At 39.7% G+C, this 24,559-nt stretch overlaps 1 protein-coding gene across 1 annotated transcript; it reads left to right on the top strand.

The window, feature by feature from the left end:
• Window positions 1–8,489: 8,489 nt before the first annotated feature.
• Window positions 8,490–23,284, top strand: LOC145458149 (uncharacterized). The gene is made up of 5 exons (XM_080336513.1): window positions 8,490–8,644; window positions 9,034–9,223; window positions 9,439–13,976; window positions 17,173–17,253; window positions 21,902–23,284. The coding sequence occupies exons 1-3, from the start codon at window positions 8,596–8,598 to the stop codon at window positions 9,563–9,565; spliced, it is 366 nt and encodes a 121-aa protein (XP_080192639.1). The 5' UTR covers window positions 8,490–8,595; the 3' UTR covers window positions 9,566–13,976; window positions 17,173–17,253; window positions 21,902–23,284.
• Window positions 23,285–24,559: the final 1,275 nt, after the last annotated feature.

The raw sequence follows: 24,559 nt of genomic DNA, 5'->3' as shown, positions 1-24,559 counted from the left end.
TGTATCGATTCAGCTATCCGGCCCGCCAAGTACTTAATTTTCCTACATTCGGCCAGCTGACTGGAGAAGTTGCCCGCCCCTGAAGTAGAGGGTGCAGTAGAGACATCATTACATAGTAAAACAACGTTTGCAACATGTTTCCATGCAGGCAGTGGTTTATTATAATTCATGTAAAATAATTTGCGCATACTTTTATATCGCCAATCCCCGTTAAAATACTCTCGTGCCGCTAGTTCAGGTTATTTTCCACAAAATGTTCCGAACTAGACAGTTTCTCCCGTAGCGAACAGCGTATCGAAATCGAAGAAAGAGACGTACCACTTTTAAGAATGAGAGACCGTTGTACATTGTGTACACATGTACACTTTGAATCTTTTTGGTCAAAATGAATTACTAAATATATTTGTATTTGAAAAGTACAAAATTAAATCTTCAGAATATTTCTTCATCCTATCATAAATGATAATACTGTTTAGTGTTGTGACCCGTAACCTCACATGAACGTTAAATAACATGGGTTGCTTCTTTTAAAAATTAAAATACATTCATGTTAAAGTTAATAACTTGGTGCAGAACTAAATTTAATTCGAGCAAAGATCTCTACCACTATCCCAGTTGATTTACTACCAATAAAACAAACCCCAATACAATTCACGACCCCGTATTGACTGTGGCAGAGGTGAATTAGGGAATGGGATGTCTACACCGGGCTCGAACCAGACGGAATGAGACCGTACTCGATTGCTGTTATAACAACCTTGATTTGTACCGAAAATAGCACATACAAATATTATAGCGTTAATTAGTCGCAACCCGAAAAGGCCGTCGAACTCTTACGCCTTGTTTTTGCTACCGTCCTTAAAATATGGGGGGCGCCACACTCACGCAATTTTCGAAAAGGGGCCGTGCAGGATAAAAGGTCAAGAACCGATGGCTTATAGCTAGACGAATCGATATCGCCAGGTCCAAATATATCGATATTATACAGCATCGAGCTATTCCGATATCGCGTTGTGTCATCTGTTCATTGAATTGGATGCAGTTTCAAATCCAACTGGCGCGTACATCGGTAACACAGGAAGGCACGTGTAGAATCAATTAGAATAGAAGAATACATAGATCCTTAGCGAGATGACTATGTATTCACTACCAAAAGGGATAAGTGTCTCAGCAACCAGTGGTGCATACAGGATCGACACAGTACTTCGTCAGGCCCCCATATCGATTGATAAATCGAATTTCGGGGAGCCCACTGCCCCTTTACGAAGAGCCCTTCATCATTACCACAAAGAGAGAGAGAGAGGGAGTTTTATTGGCATGAGAAGTTACTGCGCGATCGTCGAGGACCATTCGGTGCTGGCCATTTAGGCTCACACGTACAAATGGAGCAAATATATATCGATGGTTTGCGCCATCGGAGATTATTTGCGGCAAAGGTTTTCCCTCTGACTATCATTTTTGTCACGCACTTAAGGGAGTCGCATGTTGGCCGAAACTTCATATGTTTTGAAGTGTCGTCGAGCGGTAATGGCCAGAGTCGAAATGGTTCAAAAATGCGTATTTTTTATATTGGTGGGGAGGTGTGCTCATAGGGATGATGTGAACGTAAGGTTCACGTTCGCGTTCTGTGTGTGAACCTCAGAAATTTGGAGGTTCGCGTTCGCAAACGAGCCTTGGTAGGTTCTGCAGTGTGAGTCTTTTTCATATATTACAATATTTCAGTCACTAAAACATCTTTTGTATGAAATTCTTTGCATTTCAACTTGAGATCACTCTCCGCATGGCGCTGGCGGCATGGAAGGTAATTCAGCATTGAATGATTAGGCACCTTGTCAATTTCAAAATATAGTTTGTCTGTTAGAAAAGTTTGCCCGACATATTCAACTTTCAGTTTGGAAATATTTATTGACTTTCTGCTGCGAGCTTTGTACGCAATCACGCAATAGCAAGATCGAACTACATTACATGTAGATAGGCAGGCTATAGTTAATGGATTGTGCTTTATTGACCAATCAATTATATTGACACCAACGAAATTGATATGAAGAATGCGACTGGATCTATCTTGATTTGATATGTCTGTTGTATCATAAAAACCAAATCCGCCCGCTCGAGGTGTTGGCTACCATAATTAGTTTTGAGTTAATATCTGTTGCAAGTATATGACAACCGGTTTTTCACTCCGATCAATGCCAATGTAGCAATAGTCTGACCACGCCTCAAGAACCCACTGTCCCTTCTATATCCTAGACCGTGAAGGCGCAAGCTTATGTTCCCTTGCAAGTCATCGCCGAAATTATTGGCAAACCGACGAAAGATATTGATTTTATGGAATTATCAATGTGATTGTTCACGTGCGTGTTCACACGAACCAGAGCCTTTCAGGATTCCGCACCACCCCTAGGTACTCACATTAAAAGCTTGCATAATATGGTATTTAGTTGCGATACAGTCAGAACACTATATGACTGTCAGAACTACAAAACAGCACTATATACGCGGAGGCGATACAGTGCCAGCGACATGTCATTCACAACAACACCAACAAAATGCAACTAAATGTGCTATACAGCACCAATGTTTGCTTGCGACCGTTCTACAGTGTTCTCGTTGTATACTATATATATATTCGTTCGTGATGAATCTGCTGATAAATTTAACACCTTCTATATTCCAACGTAGGTCTAACAAACTATTTTTGTCAAAACTCAAGTTAATAAATTTGAAAATTTGGTTATAGGTGTCCATTATAACTAGGGATGGTGTAAACCTCTGAAAGGTTCAGGTTCGTGTGAACGCGAACCTTTTTGAAAGGTTCTGTGTGAACACGAACGTGAACCTCATGACGTCACGTGACATCATATTGCTAATTCCAACCCTACATTGCGACAACGCAAAATGTGAAAAAGTGAGTTGAACATGATTGAACTCGAAAATGAACAGTGAACACAATGACTTAGACCCGAACTCGAGTCGCAACACTGTGACTCGGACTCGAACATTTGAATCCTGACTTGGACTTGACTCGGCAGTGAAGGGAAAACGACTTGACTCAAGTCAAAACTACAAAAGTCACATTGACTTCTGACTCGGGACCTTGGACTTTCTTACAACCCTGGTTCCAAGACACATCAAAGGTCCCGTATGATTTGTGATGATAAGCCCTTCTGAAATTCCAATATCATCTGCAATATTTATAAGCTCATTGCAATTAAAACCATGCAATTGCGCTTCGACCAAACAATGCGATGACACTTTCTAAGGTGAAGCCTCGCATTTCTGAAGTGGTTCTGAACAGGACCAACTGGAGTCACACTGATAAGGGAGAAATAGTCTATTCACTATAATGTTTGCGTTTTGTGTAAAAACGATGGTTAAATGGTTTCGTGTTTTACCTTTGTTGATGCAAAGTTAATTTTGGGCATCTGTAATCTATAGAAATGTATTCGATGTGCAGTTTCATGTGATTTGTGGTCTATTTTTGTTTTTGAAGAGCTTCTTGGAGGTGCAGAACCTCAATATTTAATGGTATTCATATTGAAATGAAACCGATATATTTTTGGCTGACACTGTCCGAAAATGTTGAGTGTCAGCCGGAATATTCGGGTTCATTTCACTATTCAATTGAATTTTTGTTTTTACGACTTGGTGAAAATTGGGGTTGTTGAGAAAGGTTAAGAACCACTGCGCTAATACAACCGAGTTTCGCAATAGTGCGATACAACAGCAACGTGGAAAATAAATATGCAAACGAAGAGACAAGTAAAGCACTAGTCAAACAGTCAAATCGACTAAAACCTACAATTACAGATTGATTAGAAAAACGAAATACAAATAAAGGACTGTTGAATCACGAACTGATTCCTTGAAAATAAGAGTCGCCACAACATCAAATCAGGGATGACAAGTGACATGCGCAATCGCAAACATATTTAAATCAATGATTTAAACATGACACACGAGTATCGCAACCTGCTGCAGATTAATTTTCGGACGTTGCCTGGTGATGGATGCTGAATAAGCAAACCAAGTTAGCCGCTATCTCTCTTATTGTGTCAAATACATACTGGAAAAGGTTTACTTATCAATTCAAACGGATTGATATATTTCCTGGCAAATATCTTCCTTAGTTATCGTGCGAATGATTAATCTAGATAGCTTCTTGAGACCAACTTCTTGCAAATCAAAGTATTTGTTTAATGTCGAAATATGCCAATGTTTCAACGACACCAAAGAATCAAAGGGTTGGGCGATGAAACGCCACAGTTTTCAACAGTTACCCCGCATAGGGAGATTGGATATATATATAGTCGGGCACTATCACAGCTTATATATTTGACATCCAGTGTTACAGACAGAGTGAGAATTTGAAGCGAGCAAAAATACGTCAATAATGTTATGACGCTAAAGAGGCACTTTGACGTAACTAATGAAAATGACGTGGTTCTGCCTAAGCCTAAAATCAGAGGACAAAGAACACTCCAAGGCCAATAGGTCTAAGAGGGTAACGGGGGAACACATCCCAAAGAGTGCGACAAATTCGTCTTTGACAAATCTTGACAAGTTCTGGCAAACATTTTTTAATATCTCCCGTTTCGCTACTGATAATGCAAATTTTCCGGTGTCGCGTATTCGCTCTGTATGAAATTGGAAGATTTCGGAATATTAATTAGTAAATTTATGTTATAAAGCGCCATGACAGCTTTGTTTTATTGCATAGAATTTAGGTGAATAATAATTTCGTTTCCCAAACTTCATTTATTTTCTCCTACACCTAAGCAACACTGACTTATTTAATGATACTACAGAATAGAGAGAGAATTGTTTCTACCGATATCGAATTTGCGTATACGTGATGTCGATTTTATGAACATGAATATCGAATAAATTAATCATCATTTCAAAATAGTGGCTGCGTAAGACTTCCGATCACTCCAGCGATCAGCGTAATCATTCATAGACCGGAGTTCCCCCTTTACGCACAAAGGGTTGGCACCTATTATTGACATTGCTCATCGAATTGTACAATGTACATCATATCTGATGAAAAGACATTCGAACCGGAGATCAGATCAGGATTGCAATGGCTTGAGTCCTTTCTCGACTCGACTCGGACCCCGAGTCGTAATTTTCGTGGTCATATAGTCATATAACTAGACACATTCATTCTATGACTTATTTATGCCTAGTATAAAAAATAGGTCCAGAAACGGTCTTTTATCTGTTTGAATAAACATGTTAAAGTGTGAAAAATGGGTAGGCCTATATTATGAATCCAAGGCCTTCGATAGCATCCAAGAGTTTCACACAAGTGAGTTGAACATGACTTAGATTTGGTACTGAACAGTAAATAGTATGACTTGAAATCGAAATCAATTCTTAGAATGAAATGTGTGCGGCCGTCGACACCTAATTCAGTTAGTAAGTGTTGGCGGCCGTTGACATGTAAGTTGAATTCACGAATTGACTCCCAAATCGTTGGGAGATTTTAATTAATCTTCGTGTTGCGCGCGATCCAGTGCTACTTCATTTTTCGATTTTAATATAGTAGCGCCCCTTGCAATCTGAGTCCCACAGTACAGATACGAACAGCAGAGGAGAATGATGCACCGCATATAGAAACACCAACTCGGAATCGTGTGCTAATCACGAAAGAAATTTGTTTCTGGTACGTTTGGGCGATTCTTATATCTTTCCCCTATACCAGTCGTCGGGAACCTATGGCTCGCGAGCTATATATGGCTCTTTTGGGTATAAGATATAGCTCTTCAACAAATTTTTATTTTTGTAATAATTTTATCTATATAACAGCAAATTTTAAGTAAATTTTCATAACGACCAGAATAATTATTCTCATGGTAGCCTAAACATGTCTTTGAGAGGTCAAGACAGTGGGGTATCCGGGGTTAGGTTCTCGTATTCCCCTTTTCAAAATCCTCAAATTTTTAAGTAGCTATCGAGCCTGCAACTAACATCACTCGCGAATTCGTTCTACCGGACATCGCGTGCCTCGAAATTTTGGATTGCACGATACCTTGATTGATCCAAGAGAATAGCAGACATGGCGACGCTTGTATGACAATGCAGTTTTCAAATACAAGTTTTCTTCCTAATCAACGCCGAGAAATGGACTGCCTTGGAAGTGACATTCACAACTAGAAGTTCAAATTAAAAACAACGCCATAGCCATCCATGTTCTTGATTGGTAAGTAGCTTTCTAGTACCGCCGTTAAAATGTAGGTGTGTAGCGCAACGTTTAGGTAGCCGAATACTGGAGAATTCCGTCAATATTTAGATATTCGGAATCAGTGCGACAATTGCACTCGATTAATAACAGTGATTAAAATTCTAAGCTATTTACGATGAGCTGCGCTATCAAAGGTGAGGCTTGGCCCGCCTGTGGCTTAACTATCCTTTTGTGCTTTATTTTCGAACAATAAATTTGAAAATTGCTTCACTTTTAGAGCAAAAAATGTTCAAAATCTAGTTATTAATAAACATCGATAGAAAATACCAATACAATCATTGTATCATGTAATCCAGTGGTTCTTAACCTTGCCTCCAGCGCCCCCCAAGGGGCGATTTCTATTTTAAAGGGGCGGAAACGCTCAGGGGGCGATATGGGGGCGCTGAAGGAAATGGCTTCGCAGTAGATGGTGTTGTATAGTAAAACATATCACCAACGAGTTTTCAAAGAAAATTAACATTCGATAAAACATGTCAAATCTCGAAATGTTTTGACGATGTTTGCTACATATGATTTCTCAAAAATTACACATCAGTTGTAGGTGAGTTAGGTGAGTTAAGGGTGAAAAGCTCGGTGAAAAGCTCACCCTTAACTCACCCGCTCAAGGTTGATGCGGAACAATCAAAGGCCATAAATTTTGCAATTGGCAAACACTTGTTGGATAATCCCGCCTGTGCGAAAAATTATCGAGACGACAGATTTCGCATACTCGGAAAGGGTCGCTCACACTTTCATTTGTGTGCCTTGGAGTCGACTTTTATCAAAATACACCAGCCAAGGCTGTGTCAACAAAAAGAGTTCGTGTATCATCTAAAAATAGTACATTGAACGCTCTCGTATTCGACATTTCGTGCTGGTGACGTCATATTTTGTGTTACGATTGTTGATATACGCTGTTCTTTCGAATTCTCTACTAGTTGCTGACGATTACCCCTGACGAGTGTCAGCCGAAAATATTCGGGTTCATTACAATATGAATATACTATTCAATTATTAATTATGTGCCCTACATTTTCCAAGACAACATCCCATTCAGCGCTACCGGTAAATATTATTACGGGGGCTGAGAGGATACAAAATATAGCGATACATAGACATGCAATTAACAATATTCTTGACCGATTCATTCATCGATTATAGAAAACTTTCTCGCCTAGGCGACCAGGCCACATAAACTTTGCTCAACATCGAAATCACGCGACGCGAGGGTCTTGGGGGCGAAGTCCCACGGAAGTTTGGTTTATCACCCTATCGGGGCCCAAAATCAACGTTTTTGAGGGGGCTGACGAAGTGTTGTTACGGCCCTACCTCTTACCCATTGTTTTATTAGTTCTTAAAATATGGGGTGGGGGGCGCTAGAGCACGGAAAGTTTTGAAAGGGGGCGCTGGAGGAAAAAAGGTTAAGAACCACTGATGTAATCTATGTATGTACTGCTGTAGTGACCTTGTTTGGCTCCACTTACGCATGTGAGCAGAGAAAATATGGTGCACACTACGAATTCCATTTATTAGTGCTACCAATACGTCACAAATTTTCAATTGTGACGTAACAGTGGATTGACATTTATGGCTCTTTGGGGTCACATTTGAAAATATTGGGTCAATATGGCTCTTCGGTCGAAAAAGGTTCCCGACCACTGACCTATACCCACAATCCTGATGGGAGGTCAAGAAATAACATTATGCAACAAAGTGACTAATAACAATTGGCCCACCCGAAAATGCATCATCATATATAACTTGCATTAAATGTACACCCCCTCCATCGAATCTACCGGTGAATCTGATCACATTGACTGAAAACGAGTAAATATTTGATAGACATATATAAAGGTACTAATATTAATGACGAAATTCATTCGCGAATCTGAAAGAAATTTCGCGCTTCACGCTACCATATCCAATTCCATTACATCCCCTTACATGACCACTCGCGATTTCGGTGCGTGTAGTGAGCCGATATGAATAAATAGATTAAACCGGAGTTCACCGCAAATGGACAGTTTAACATGCGTATTTGACGTCCAGCTATAGTTCATTACGGCTATGCTCGGAAATGTGGCCGTGAATAGCAAAAAGGTTGGCTAACCCTGGCATAGGCTAACGTGAGTGTCTGATTTAAAGAATGCTCCATATTGATTCGACATCTTCCTATCTTTTCATTGTATCGCAATCTTGTGGTGGATAAAAACATATACTGAACAGAACTCGACTTGACTCGAGTCAAAACTAAAAAAGTCAAATTGACTTGTCACTCGGAACCTCGTGACGTGGTTACAACCCTGGATCAGATACATCTATGTTATTGTTATTTACAGGATTAACATTTGAGTATAGTTATTCTAAAGATGTCAGCCTACCCGCAATATCAGCAACCAGCGTATGCTCCTCCTCCAGGTAAGATTAAAACATATTCGCGAGGAGGAAAGTCTCGTATGACTGAGTATCGTGCGAAGTCGGACTATTGTAGGTGTAGAACTCCCTTGGTACGCGATTGGTTTCATGAGAAAGATGCAGGAAATATGTCGATATGAATTGAGAGAAATGTACTACTATGATGCTATGAAAACTTATTGGTTACATTCTAATAGATACGGGGTTCGTTTTCGGCCCACAAACAACCCTTATCCCACCCACGTAATATGTAGCACAAATCTACGCACGTTAGGTGAAAATAGAATATTTGTGAAGTCGTCATTAACACACAGCTCACCTTATAGTAATAAGTTATTTAGCATTAATGAATATTGTCAAGAACTCTTGTCCGATTAAACATAGTTTCACAGTTCACCCCGGCAATTTCAACCAGACCATCGTACAGAATGCGCCACCTCCGCCACCGACCAACCATTTCCACCAGACCATCATACAAAGCGCCCCGCCTCCACCGCCACAGAACAACACGACGATAGTGATGGCGCAACCGGCCTCTCCGACAACGGTTCAATTCAGAGCAGGCAGCTGTCCAAGATGCGGGTGAGTTGAAATATTAACATGATGGATCCTCTACTATATAGTTGCTGACGATTACCCCTCCTGACGAGCGTCATCCGAAAATGTTCGGGTTGCTTTAATATGAATATACCATTCAATTGTATATTGAAGTTTTCACAAATTTTATTCTACTTGAGAACCAACACTGCTCACGAACATATTCGCGAATCCAACATGTTCCAATTTTTTAATTTCAGAGGCGACATCAAAGGAAAATACACGTGCCGTGGGATCACTCTCTGCATATTTTTATTTCCAGTCGGATTGCTGTGCTTGTTCCTGATGAAAGACAAAGAGTGTGCTTCGTGTGGAATGGATTTCTAGATCATGCGAAGAGCGTTATGTGGGACACTACGAGGAGACGAAACAGCAATCGACTCGTTATAAAACAGTTTAATGACTTGTAATCATTGGCACAAATGGAATATGAATAAACGTTGTACAATTGAATAGTATATTCAATTGTATATATGTACTATTCAATTGTATATTGAAGTTCTGTACCTCCAAGAAGCTCTTCGAATAAATGATATACATTGAATTCCAAAAAGTGTGTCTTCACAGCCTTGTATCACCCGTGATATATACGGACGTGAATATACACCCGCGGGACACGAAATCAAAACATACGTCAGACATACATCAACATAAATCAACTACAACATTGTATTTCCAATTATTATTGCACGTAGGAGCGGGGGAAGGTGTGCTCGGTAGGCGCGTAGGATTTATAAACGCGATATAATTCGAAGTTAGGCTAAGAGTGCAGTGTTGTAAATAGAGTGAAACTCGAGAATCGCCATTTATGTGATTATGGACTTGGCTTAACTCATTTTTGGATTGAATTGACTTTCACCCAAGCCATTGCACTTGAAGCGACGAAGTCATAGGATTACAGTCATTCAACATCGATATTTCTGAGACTGGGGTCCGGAAACAATTTTCAGGGACCATTGCAACAGATTGAAAAAAATTGCTGTGTATGAAGTACGATGGTAGTTAACCAAATACTATGGGTTGCCCTGCACCAGTAATTTGACCTTACGTCCGCGCTGTTGTCCTGGCAGTGAATTCTCAGTCCACGGATACCCTCGATGCAGTTTATTCAGATACGTCATTGTCGTATGTATATAGTGTAAAGGAGTCTGATATCTTGAAACGCTGAAACCGAGTTATATATACTCGGGGTTCATAATGCCATATTGAGAGATTATAATCGGTTCGCCGATAATATCCATTCAAAATATCGGTATCGGCCGTTAAAGGTAAAAAAGTTATTTCCGTGACGTCACAGCACTGTGTAGTAGCAAATCGGATAACTATAATAATGTGTGACCGATAGACTGGTGAATATTGATGTTTCTTATCGCTAGCAGGTGTTATTTCGACAACATTTAACAAATATATAAACCTGCCCGATTATGTCATGTTAGCGTGGGTCGTATAGATCGAACGGAAATTGTTAAAATTCTAAAACGGTTGCAATTAAATGCTGTGCAGTGTGCATTGTAGAATTTAGTAGTACATTTAGTAGCAGGAAGGTAAGTATAGTCATGCAGCCATTTCTGTACTTACAGTGACATCCTATGGTCACGTGGGAGTGAAGATTTACACTGGACAGATTTTTTGACTAGGCTTACCGATAAAATTTTGTTTCTGATGTGAGTTATTCCTCGGGAGTTATTAACTATGGGTAAAGTGTGGAGATATTCCTGTATTTTCCTAATATATCGGAGGGGGTTGAAACCTCTCCACGGAATCCATTTCATTCTGTTGTAGACAATAATAATAATCGTCGGATTATATTTTTATCTGAACAAGGCACACACAATGAACAAAGCGATAAAACACAATGCGGTGTATTGAACGGACAGGAGGATACCGAGCGACCAGTTGCGGTTGCAGTCTCTTACACTGGCATCCCCCTCGAACTAGTTCCCGATGCCACAGTTGTTTCTTCGATGTTTTTCCTTATTTCGCGGTTCTTTCCTGCTCTTCCCATTCCTAGTATGTGCTAGAGTTGCCATAATTTGTAAATCTAAATATAGGACACTTTTTCAAAATTTTTAGACTTACAATACTGGAGTGAAATCCGGATTAAACGGTAAATTTTTCCGACTTTGTGGCTAGTTGACTAAAAAGAAGGTCATTTTCCGGCTCGGCTCCGGAAATTGACACTTTTCTTTAATTCTCCGTTGGCTGACTAAAAAAAATAGACGCCGGAGCGTTACTTTAGTGATGATTTACAATTTTACATTATCTCAGTCGAATTTTACCCTATATTTAACCGAATTTCTCAAAAAGAGGACAAATTCTCAAAAATCAGGAAGTATGGTAACCCTGGTATGTGCGCTCTTTCATCGGGTATTTTTCTGGGCGCTTATCGTCACCACTATGCTATATCCCCCGTTAACCAATATTCCAGAAGCTGTTGCGGCTAAATGTGATATGATCATTGAAAAAAGTTTCTCAATGATCAATGAGAAAAGTTTCTCAATTTTGGTGCATGAGTAATGTTGCAGTCATGCCCAACGGCGTTGTCGGAGGCGTTGCGCGCTATTGCTATGGCCTACACATTCGCCTCCAGCTATCTTTGTGACAGTTTATTTTCGGTTCGCGTTCATGCGAAATCGGCGTGGCGGATTTCCAAAACACGCGACGATTGATCACATACAAACCACGCTTGTAGCACAGAGTCACGCACTGGAAATTACTTTTCTGTTAAGTCGCGATCGATTCATATCATTGGCACAGAGAACGATGAAATGGTCGAAAAATACCAACTGCTTTAATATGATGTACGACTGGCAATATATTCTTTGTCGTCGCATAAAAGGTACATATTTGAACTTTCCACATCATGTATACTGTAGTGACGACATCATAACGATGAATACTCTAATTCTCGACTTGAAGCCGAATAGCCATTTTAGAATTGAATCTCTCAGGCACTCGATTTTGCTCAGCCCTCGCAAATTTTGCAGAACATGATGTCATTGTCAGGAAAAGCGCAATTTTACCGTTCACACTAACCCATAGTTATTATTAAGATATTAACACAAGACAAATGACGTTTGCGGGATAATTAAGCTAAATATTAACTAAAACTTAGCGGGTTCGGGGTTGCATTATGCGGTAATCATATTTGAGAAAACAAATCACCGACGGCGAATATTGAATATTTCAGGCGTGAATGTTCAATTCGAATCGGTTGTGATTTCATTTTGCTACTCCTTAATCGTAACATGTATCATGTATTGTCTATATAATATATTGCGATAGGCCTAGGCCAGACCTGGACAAAGTGCGGCCCGCGGAGCTATTCTTAGCGGCCTGCGAAAAGTTGCTTGGTATTAAATTAATTGGAATTAAAACCTACTTGCGTGTACTAAAACCATGGGCTGTATTAACTGAACCGAATATTCGTTTACTCTCTAGACTCAAGTCAATGTAGCAAATTATACCTTTACAAATAAAGTCCCAAGGACAAGACGTCACCAAATTTTCTTTGTTGTCATTGTCACATTAGGCTAGACGCATTACACGGCATGTCTGTGATTCAAATTGCTACGGGATACGTTTCCAAAATCCCTAATTCGTAAAACAAGTCAATTAGTGCCCGCGATTACTAAATGTGTCATAATCACCCATGACGGATGAACGGAAATGTCAAAAAAGAAAGACGAAAGCTGAAATTCAAAGATGGTTTTGAGCACTAAATATTTGTTTACTGAAGTCAGGGGTAGTTAGTAGTTAGTGCCGAGCAGTTCACCGTAGGAGTATAATTTGGAGTATAATTTAAGTCGGTCATAAATCATAAAGCAAAAACACGAAGATATGCACTATTTCAAGGGCGTGCGAATTTCAGAAGAACTGCACGCTTCGCTCAACATCAAGGGTACTTCGCCATACTGCATACTGCTCGGAAGGCAGCGATCAAGACAATAAGCTTTGTAGTATCCCAGAGAAATTTTAATGTCTTGATAGAAAAATGCGGATAGGGATTTAAAGAGAGCTCAAATTGTGTCAAGTTTAACATTGTCTCGAAATATGACAGCAAATAAATATTATATTTTGGAAATTAACCGTCACTTTCTCATTTCCTAATATCAATACATCCACTGTGCAGCAATAATTAGCTAACAGCGTAATTACCTGATTTCAATTTAGAAATAAAGTTAATGCGCTTGAGAATACCCTACCGCTCAAATTGTTGACTCGGCCCGCCAACGCATTTTCTGCTTCTCATTTGGCCCGCGGAGGAAAATAGTTGCCCACCCCTGGCCTAGGCGGATAGTATATTGATAGACCGTACTTGGTCGATTCGACTTCCTCCTATGTGCTCATTATATCGCATTGTATCTTGTGAATCGCAATTGCCTACTGTATTGTAAAATACAGAGATATCTAGAATTCGATTTGGATATCCGTGGTAAAAATATAGCTACAACGGTACAGTGATCACGAGAAATGCATCATAAACACCGAGATCGAGAGTGCAGTATCGTTACAATCGTGCAATTCGTTCTTGTCTGGTGATTCACATTTTCTCACTTCAAGATACTTTTTCACTCTTGTATAAGAGTTCTGTGTTAACACGTTCTTACGCATTAAGGAAAGCGGATGTAGGAGATATACTAAATAACAGACGTGAGAGATTTGACTATTTGACAACTGACAAAATTTACGTAGGCGAGATTTCGAAGCCGTTAATTTGATTGATTCCTGTGTCCATGTCCAAGTCAGTTGGTATTTCGTCTGATCAAAACCCACAAGATTGTGACACAACAGGTTGATTTAACTGGCGACGTCGTCTCTGAGCTGAGTCGTATTGGAGCGACATCATGAGACGGCTATAGCCGAAGTGCTGAAAATGCGATCGGGTTTATGATTTACGTGGGCATCATATGTTTTCGCCGCTCCAGAGCTACCACAGTTTTGAATTGAGCTCGGTGTTATATTACGCCAGTGACAGCAGCCAGAAATACTTTTAAGACTGCCGGCAGTGGTCAAGGCAGTATAGAAACTATACTTCACATACTATAACTCTTTATGCCAAGAGAATATAACGTCGCTGCTCTCTAGGCCAGTGGTTCCCAATCTGTGTGCCGCCACAGATTCTCAGGTGGGCCGCGAACATTTTTGGAGTTTAGGAAATGAACTGTATAAATATTTTGAAAAAGGCCTGAAGACTAACACATCCGACTTAAAGACGCTTTAAATTCTTCAACAGCCGATAAATAAGCACAAGTGACAATGAAACCAGTTACGGCATCATAATATATCAAGCAATCAATCCGCAGAATAACAGATCATTGATTTATTCGGAAATACCCATTTAAAATGTAAAGCTATCTCTTTAAAAAAATGGATGGGTTTCAGCTGTTTTCTATGAATCCTATTCTGTGATCGGTACAAACACAATCAATATTGTGTTGAAATTTGCATCTTCATGGCTTGGTGAACATGGCTTTTCTTTTTTGGTGAAATTAGAAGCTGTAAACGAGAAACACTGCTTCGAATTGATGACAAAAAGCGGGTATGTTTGTGAACAATTCAACCATCTTTCTGTTGCATATGTTTTGTTCATATGATAAAGGATATCGATCTTTTTTTCGGAGCATCTTTTCTCGGCCTAAGTGTGAGGCGAGAGTTTTAAACGTTTTTAGTTTGCCACAAGCCGTAAAAGTTTGAGAACCACCGCTCTAGACCCTAACCCAGAGGTCTCAAACTCAAATGTGCTCGCGGGCCAGTTTTCCAGTTTTGACGACGCTGCGGGCCGCAGAATTTATAGTAGGGATTTGTCCTTGTTTTTGACTTTTTTGAAAGTGTCCTCGGAGGACGCCCTTTTGTCATCTTTTTTGAGAATTTTGGTCATATTTATAGCAAAACCCGACTATAATGCCGTAAATTAGCACCGATGTGACGCTCCGGTGGGTATTTCGGGAGCTGAGTGGAAAGTTGACCTTAATTTATAGAGGTATTCTATATCCTTCCAAGTACGCCTTATTTTGCGGGAATGAATTGTCTTATTGAAAGTGAGCCAATCAAGCAGACTGACAGTAAACACACATTGTCAAAATGTAATTTACTCCTGTGTAAATTTAGGCCTGGCACGAAAAGAATCATCACATTTATAACTATTTGAATAGAATTGTTGTTGAACTTGATATATAATTATAGGATATAGACACCAGAGATGAGCGGATTTGAAATTTCTATGTCCTAATCCAATCCAAATCCGAACCTTCAAATCCAAATCCAAATCCTAATCCATAACTTTTTCATATTCAAGTCCATGTCCAATCCTAATCCGATTCCAACTGGAAATTCAGAAAAAAACTAATTTATGCAATGGAGGGATTCGAAAATTTTCTTTCACAACCAACGATTCACTTGATTCAGGATAACCTAGTAACCATAAGTTCATTAATAACTGATTTGAATAAAGTTTGTCGCCATTCGCCACACGACATTTCAATCTCCTAGAAAATAGATCAATCCAATCCAAATCCTAATCCGTTCTGAAAAAAAATGTCTAATCCAAATCCAATCCAAATCCGACAAAATTTCACAAATCCTGTTTTTTCAAAACCTAATCCTAATCCATGCTCATCTCTGATAGACACCATATGGGCGGACATATGTATGATGCCATCATAAAAGCTATCGGTTATAATTTTGCAGCTACTATGAATATTTTGAATTTAACAGATTGATGATGGAGACTGATCTGAAATCAAAACATTTTTAGGTTGGGCATTGTAATTGTACCGGTAATTCCAATCCAGGATTCAGGTATACTTCTGATTAATAGGCTATTAATCTCATGGCCAAATATCTTCACATATAGGAGCAGAAAAATATAAATATAATATAAATATATTAATGAATGTGTCCTAGTGATTGAAATGTCGGAACGCTGAACGGCCCATTGTTGTTACATCGTTGGAGCGTACCACTACGGTACCTCGGTACCTTTAAGTTTAAGTGGCTTTGATAACATGGTTTAGCGACCAAAGATGTAACTAACAGATTGCCATAACTACTCGCTTAGTTAGCGAAATACCATGCTGCGACCTTCTGATCTATTACTATTTCCCTGATACGCGATTAGTTCGCTGCGTCCATGGTTCTAACAAATTCACGGCATTCCGAGTAACTCCCAGTCCACTCGAGTCATTTTCATTTTGCCACCGAGTAAGCCCGAGTCTGAGTAATTCTAAAAAAGGTCGCGTCCAAGTCCAACTCACAAGTTTCAGTCACGAATCGTCTAAGGGTCAGGTTTTGTCATCATGAATTGGAAATGTGGCGAAATAGTGAATCTTCCCACTGCATGGTAGCGTTTACAATTGATGTGATGGTGGAATTTGATGAAAATTTTCAGGCTTTCGGAGCAATTTAAGAGGAAATTTTCACTTTATAACCTGGAAAGACATATGTGACAAATTATTAAAAATCTAAAATGTCGTCGCGGGCCGCACAAAATGCTCTGACGGGCCGCATGCGGCCCGCGGGCCGCGTGTTTGAGACCTCTGCCCTAACCACTCGGAATCATGATCATACTCGGCTCAGATTCGAGTGCCCTAATTGTTGTGCCCAGCTCCAGACCTATATATAATTACGAATACAATATCCACAAATTATCATGGACAGAGCGTTCCAAGTCAGGTTTTATGATTGCTGGATAAGTCAATTTTTCACTCACAATTACCTCACATTCTATAAACACGCATTTCTGGGAACACGAAGAAATCAATGACCGCGGACAATGTCACCGGTTTTGTGCGGACCAGCAGAGGCTACGGTCGTGATGATTTACGTAATTACTAGTTTCTACTCACTACATCCTGGTGATACGAACGGTTTATTTTGAAGATATAGCGAAACCGATATGTGACCACGACTAACTGTATTACGTATATTGTCAGATTAAATTTCGAAAACAGTTAGCACCAGTACGGAAGCGATGGCGCAATCGAATCCACCAGCATACCCTGCGACGACTGTACGTAAGTATCGCTTACCACAACTATAATATATTATATACTAGACCAGGACTACCCAACCTATTTTACACCTGGGGCCCTCCTTCCTCCATTTAGCAGCGCAAATAGTAAAATATTATTATTATTTACTCAAAAAGCAAACAAAAAAATTCCACTCAAGATCAAAAAGTAGCTTATTGATGTACCAGTGTTTTTCTTGAATTTTAATTCATTTCTGTTTTATAATTGGGGTGATTTGGAAAAGATAAAATTTTGCATCACCCATGAAAAAGGTTGGGAAGCCCTGTTCACTAAACCGATAAAAAGACAAAACCGCCCCTAGCTCTGGAGACATCGCGGGCAACCCAGCTCCTTGTCTGATAGTCAGAGAATTTCCAAGTAAAATGTCAGCGTTCGGCAGCTAATTACCTATCCAGATAAATTTACTTCAGAATAGTTGAATCTGACATGCTTACTATTGATTTTGATAGGCATTGAGCGTTGCTGAATGTGCGGTAGGGCCTCACGTGCACTGTGCACTGTTAACCCATCACTAAAGGCATATAGGACTGAACTGATTTTAAATACTTTACAGAACAGACAGTGCAGCCACAAATGGCGAGAGCGCCGGGAAGTTGCCCTCAATGCGGGTATGAATATGAATATACAATATTTTACAGATATTACATGATGAAAATATTTTAATTAGGTTTAGATTCATTTCACGAATTTGCTTCAATGGTATATGCTACCACACACAATATTCGCATGCCAGAAGAGCAGCTTTGAATTTCCCATCCGCTTATCCCTGTATCACAGTCCATCATCACATCCATCATAGCTTCAATGCCTGCGGATCAATATCCATTTATCCATGTATCACATCATAACTGTTTCGGGTATCCAAACACCCCACTTTCCAAACTAGAATATCCCCCCTTTTTGAATCCCAAATCCAGAGGTGATATTTCTTGGCATATTCGCGCATTCGTAATTGATGCATGGCGAGTGTTTGCACTGAACGATCAATGCCAATATTCCCCTTTTTCTCGGATTCTTCTCTCGTCTGTGATAACGAGAGTAATATAGGTATCGTGTTACCAGAGTGTACACTGTACAGTGTACAAGTACAGGTACACTCTGGTGTTACTACAACACAGCGGGAGATCTCGCTATTTCGCGTTACAAATAAATTGGCGACTCGACTTGATATCTTGCCGTGTTTTAATCAAATGCCCAATGCGGAATCTGCAGATACATGAATGCATTTGATACAACTCGTTTGTGTGAGTAACAGAGTGGTGGCTCTCTCCCCAGGCACAAGTAGGTGGCGGCGGGACAAGTGGTCCGCAGGCGTCCCCAGCCAAAGCCTGCTTGTGCCAACTGTTTGAACCCTTAACCAGATGGAAAAAAAGGAAGTAAAACAGAAGCAAACCCAGATGGGTGCTTTTGTGTCCTATGACACAGAAGGGCCCTATTACGGCCCACTGACATTAACAATTGCATCGCACTTTCGCACACATTGGTCGTTACTCTTTACCATTCCAACATAGAAAAAAAGCTACATCAATTTAGCGAACGATATTATGTTGAATCAAAACTCATGGTGCATAATTTCAATGAATCCAGGTCCGCAGAAACAACCTGTAAACAATTCAGAGCAAAGACGAAGGTGTATTTGCGCGAATAATTATAAACCATGACAGTCAGGACATGTGTTAGAGGCCGAGTAACGATTAGCAAGACGGGCAGTCGCTACTCCAACAACCGAGCTAATTCATCGCCAATTCATCAATAAATAAGAGATTCCACATTCGACATTATCATTTGTGAAATCTGTTATGAATGATACCCGACCCGAGGTCGTGTTCTTATGTGAGCGCGAAACGGCAATGTCTCAGGCTGTATTGTAACTTGATCACACTGCACACTGCACAGTGCACACTTTTGGTAATTAAGGGCAAGTTATGTCTGTTTCTGCTGTTATCTCAGCTTACCAGTTGCGGTGCTATATCGCAATAATACAGCGGGGTTATGTGAATGAGTTACGGCCCGAAACGGATCGGAACGTCGGGCGGGCGTTACATCGAACTGAATCTCACAAATTATCACGATACATCAGATTCCGACTGCATATATTAACATTCGTGAATCTGGTTACGGTACCAGGCCGCTACTACTTATCTGAATGCGAAATTATAAGATTTCCCGCTGCTGCGTTGATTGAAATATGATCTGCACGCGCGTGTCGTCGATGTCGTAACTCGCTCGCAGTAATTAGAGGCGCGCCTACGAAGATACGTACTCGGGCTGCTATCGATCGTAGCGTACGACATTGGCGTTATATTTTAATATAACACGGCTATGTATAATATGTATATGCGTGTAGAGCTGTTAACACGAGCGAGATTATCTGATTCTTGTATTAGAAGCATTTGTGCACAGAATTGGTCCGATAAATCAGAACATATGGGTATAATTCAGAACATCCTTGTTGATGAAACACCCCCCTTCACTCTAGAACACCCCCCTTTATTCTCGGTTGGCTACGCGCCTGATCAGCGAAGTGTTACAAAATAAAATCTGCTGCCATACAATGTTTAGAGCAGTGGTCGGGACCCTTTTTCGTCAAAAGGGCCACATTGACCCCATATTTTCATTTGAAATTCTGAAAGAGCCATACAGGGATTTTATTGACTGTTACGTCACAATTGAAAATTTCAGACGTTATCGGGGCATGAAATCGAAGTTCACTGCGTGCGATTCGTCGTGTGCATCATATTTTCTGTGCATTATGCACTGATGTTATGTTATAAGGTCCGCACTAATCAAGCCGGTTTCCCAACGTTTGAGTATACGACACAATGAAAACTGACACTTGAGCATGAGACAATTTAAAATATACAATCAGCTTCCGGGATAATAACTTAATCGATGAAATCATTTCGCTAACATTGTTTCTCAATTCTCACAATCTTTGGCGGTCACATAACGTTGCCCAACAAGCCTATATTTACATGGCATTAAGAGCAAGCTACCAAATAAATTGGAATGAGAATGTCAGTGTCACTTCCAAGGGAATTCTTCTGGCGCTGATGATCAGGAAGATAATTTGGTTTTAAAAACTGCCTTGTCATACAGGCGTCACCATTTCTGCTTTTCTCTCTGATTAAATCAAGGCATTGTACAATCCAAGATTACACGGGTACAACATTGCGTACAGCGAATTATGATGTTGTGATATGATATTGATCGGAGCATTGAGTTTACCATTATGCAGACTTCGTATTGAACTCGGCAGATTAAATTTCCTCGATGTATGACCCGAAACAACTTGAACGGTACCGTAATTGCCTATTATACAGAAATCTATTATGTTGCATTGACAATGAGCAATTATATCAGAGGCAAATATTTGGTGCAAGTTTCCGGATTTCGAAAAAGGGTTTTATGACCCCTAGGCCCCCAAAATATGCCTCTGTTTTGTGACCTCCTAAAGACTTGTCTCAACAACAAAAAGAATAATAATTCATCAAAAAGTGGAGGCAATATTGGTAAAGAACATGCGTTTAAGCTGTCAAATTAGAAATTTATCAAAGAGTCATACTTCCTCATCAAAAGAGCCATATATTGCTCGCGGGCCATAGGTTCACGACCCCTGGCTTAGAGTATAGTGTTCGGGAATCTATGGCTATTTTGATGATAGTGTATGCTTCTCTGATAAATTTACGATTGTTCACTTAATTAGCATCTTATATAGCAACATTGCTGCAGCTTGTTTTTAAATTTTTTATAACGGCCGGGATCATTATTCTTGTGGTATCAGAGACAAGGGTTTGTGACGTAAGGACAGTGGGGAATCCTGGAGTGGCTTACGACTGGGAGCTCCCATTTTCAAAATCCACAGATTTATGTCAAACGTGTTATGGTAGAATGCAGTTGGTCGTAATTTCTTTCTGTATGTAGTTTGGTCGTACGTGTCTTGGATTATATCTGACAGCGGATTGATCACGTGTAGGGGTGGGCAAATCAAATATCAGGTTGATTCGATTTTAATTCAAATTCAGATCCTTTTCTACCACCATAAAGAATAGCATCCCAGTTCTACACCACATTAAACATGACGTGATATTTTTCGACCACAGCTATTTCATTGCATTTTTGATAATGTTGTCCCGGTGTTGGTCACGACTCCACAGATATGTCATTTCCACAAACGCGCGTAGCTTTGTGCTATATGTTTCGTCTGCTGCGATGCGACTAATCGAGATTTAAGCATCCTAGAGTGGAAAATAGTAGCGAAATTATGATATCATTTATTAATATAGCAGTTATTTGTAGGTATTTTCTGTAATTGGCACATACAGTATCTGCGTTCTAACGTGCCATATTTTAGACACAAAGTATGGTGCTTATTACGACGGATCCCAAGTATCGAACTTCGATTTCGTGTCGCCCAGGGGGGCATTATGAATTTTCCGATGTGCCGTAACCCCGTAACATTAGATCAATATCCGTTTTATGGCTCTTTGTGAAATGCGCTAGAAGAGATAGGTTAAATAGCCTATATGTATCTGGCTATTAACGGTCCCGGTCCTTGGTTTATATAGAATGAATTTGCTAAAGGATTATACTAAACCGCAATCATCTCCTAATCACTTTGTGTTACCAGGGGGTTCATCGATGAGGACTACACGGTCTGCGGAATCATATGCGCGATATGTTTTTTCCCTCTTGGACTGATCTGCTGCCTACTAATGAAAGAGAAGAAATGTCAAGCATGCGGCAGAAATTTCGGATAATGACTGACATCCATCCTTGTGTTTTGAGCTCGAATTCACACATAGTTGTCAATACTTTATTTTTCTCGCAGGTTTTATTTCTATTAACCCTTTTTGCCTCCATATCCACGCAGTTGTGTTTATCAAGTAATGCGATACTTCGACATGGCCCTATTGCTGCATAAATACACGTCTATGTTCGGGAAAGATATGGAATACGAAGGAATTGTGATACCGGTTGTCGCAATTATAGTATAGAGATCTCTAAAGGTGCGCCGGTTCAATCCAGTAACACCATACTTATGAAACATGTTCGGTTTAATTTGCGGTCCTAATACGATTTAGACTCCTCGTTTTGGTTGTAATCTCCCCGTAACCCAAGCCATGTCATCAAATGCTATTATAGTTATAGATAGGTTTTACCACGGATAAACTGCAAATATTTTCGCTTGTAGAAAATGTGAATACCAAGTAAATATATCATAATCTTCATTTTGCAATAAGACCGAATACAGAGACATCGTCATACAAGTTCACGAATGCTGCCTTTAAAGTGAGGTTCCGACGGCAGATTAAGCCGAAGTTGATCAATTTTTTGCATGTAGTCAGACGATGTTGTGTAAGCCTACGGACAATTACAACCCGATACAGCCGACGTATATCGATATGGGATGGTTGGAACCCTCAAAATAGTCGATTCAACATTAATAGTAGAGATAATTCGTCAAAGGACCTATATTTATCCTATCTTTTCAACTGTCAGTGCTGATCCACTATGACGTCACAACTGAATATTCGCGACGTAGCTTAAAAAACAATAAAAAACATGTTTTAAATTAGGGCCTTGTATTAAAATATGTTTGATTTTAATTGATTTTTGTTTTAAATGCAACCCTAACAACAAAACAAGATATCTTGGATTATGTAAAGCGCATGGTGAAAAATTTTATCGCGTCATCTGTCGCAAAAAACAGCTAAATATATTGTTTTTTGCATTCAACATGCACTTTGAAATGTTTCTTTATAGATCGATGTCCTCGTATTGATAAAATCCAACCATACAAAAAGACTGTAGCAGTCTACGACCACTACATGCAGCTAAAGATATCTTGGATTAGTTCCCCGCCAAATTATACTATGGGCACCACTGAAGACGGTCATAACGTGTTGATGCCATTTTAACGCAGAATAATGCTTATTAATGTTGTTTCTTTGGTGATATGTGCAAACGTTGGCGTATTGTAAAATCAAATAAAGTGAGGAAAACACTGGCATCGTGTCTGAAAATGAAACGTGCCAAACTGGGGTATAGCATTAATGTACGATTTAATAACGTTTCACTGATAGAACGACATGTTCTGTATCTATACTTAATATTGCCCAATGGTCGTCATTTCACTATCAGTATCCACTTATTTTTGGAAATAAACTGTCTGTCTCTCTCTGCTCCCTGTCCATTGTTCCGATTGGGTGACCTATTTCTTGCAGACTTTTAGCGGCAATTACATATCTGAAAAGTGTTTTTGATATTACAATTTGACGATAATAACGCTGGTCGACAGCCAATTTGCTTATTTTGCGACGATTGCTATCAACATTGGCTAATTTGGGGTCGGTGATCACAAATATCCACTTGATATTTGTTGGTTATCTCTAGTTATTGAGATATGCCACTATGTCAAACTGTACACACCAGATTATCCAGATTATAGCTAATCAGCAATCACTATTGACTTGTTTGGATACATCGTCCAACAATTGGTAAGATTCAATTGTTTTGTTATCGGAAGCAAGTGACGTTTGATGAAACCACCCCTAGAATAAAGGTTGGTATGGAGGTCGATGCCTCCAGAAGCTGAGTTGAACAGTGAAGGCACATCAAAGGCACAAGAACAGTGTTTGAGTGCTGAGTGCTGTTTGAGCCATGCTAGTAATTGCGGTACGCAATCGACTGTTGGACGTTGATATTGCAGCAGCAGTCGATAATATTTATTCCCGAGCCAATTCGCTCTCCAACATCGCGTTGTCAATTATTTACAAAATTATCGTCAATTCCATGAGTGAATATTTTACTGTTCTGGCAACGTCAGCAAGCAAAATCACCTCGGCGCAATGCATACTGTGTTGTCAGCATCCAATGAGATAGCGGTACTCCGACATCATAAAGTGTGCTATGGCGGTACAAGAATTATGAATGGCCTTGAATCATTGGTTCACTTGATATCACTGGTTGTAACAATATCAGTGGATATTCCATGGTTCATATTAGTACTGATGAATTGTTTAGTGGTTAGAATAATCACAAAATGATTTAGGGATCCATGTTGAAAAAGAACCCCTGTAGCACGAATACTGGAGTTAGCCTACTATGGCCAATCCGGTAGCCTTATTCAAAGCAAATACATTCCCCTACTGATGTAGCTCTAATGTTATCCATCCACAACCACAACTACCTTCAATTGTAGATATATACAATTGAATAATACATTCATACATAGCCTACTTAGTAGGCCATGATTCATATTGAAATAAATCCGAATATTTTCGGC

The sequence above is a fragment of the Botryllus schlosseri genome, chromosome 15 (genome assembly GCF_051294905.1).
Source record: "Botryllus schlosseri isolate E-star chromosome 15, Bs_hap1, whole genome shotgun sequence".
Taxonomy (NCBI): Eukaryota; Metazoa; Chordata; class Ascidiacea; order Stolidobranchia; family Styelidae; genus Botryllus; species Botryllus schlosseri.
Note: the sequence above shows the minus strand (reverse complement) of the source record. Positions and strands in the feature narration are given on the sequence as shown.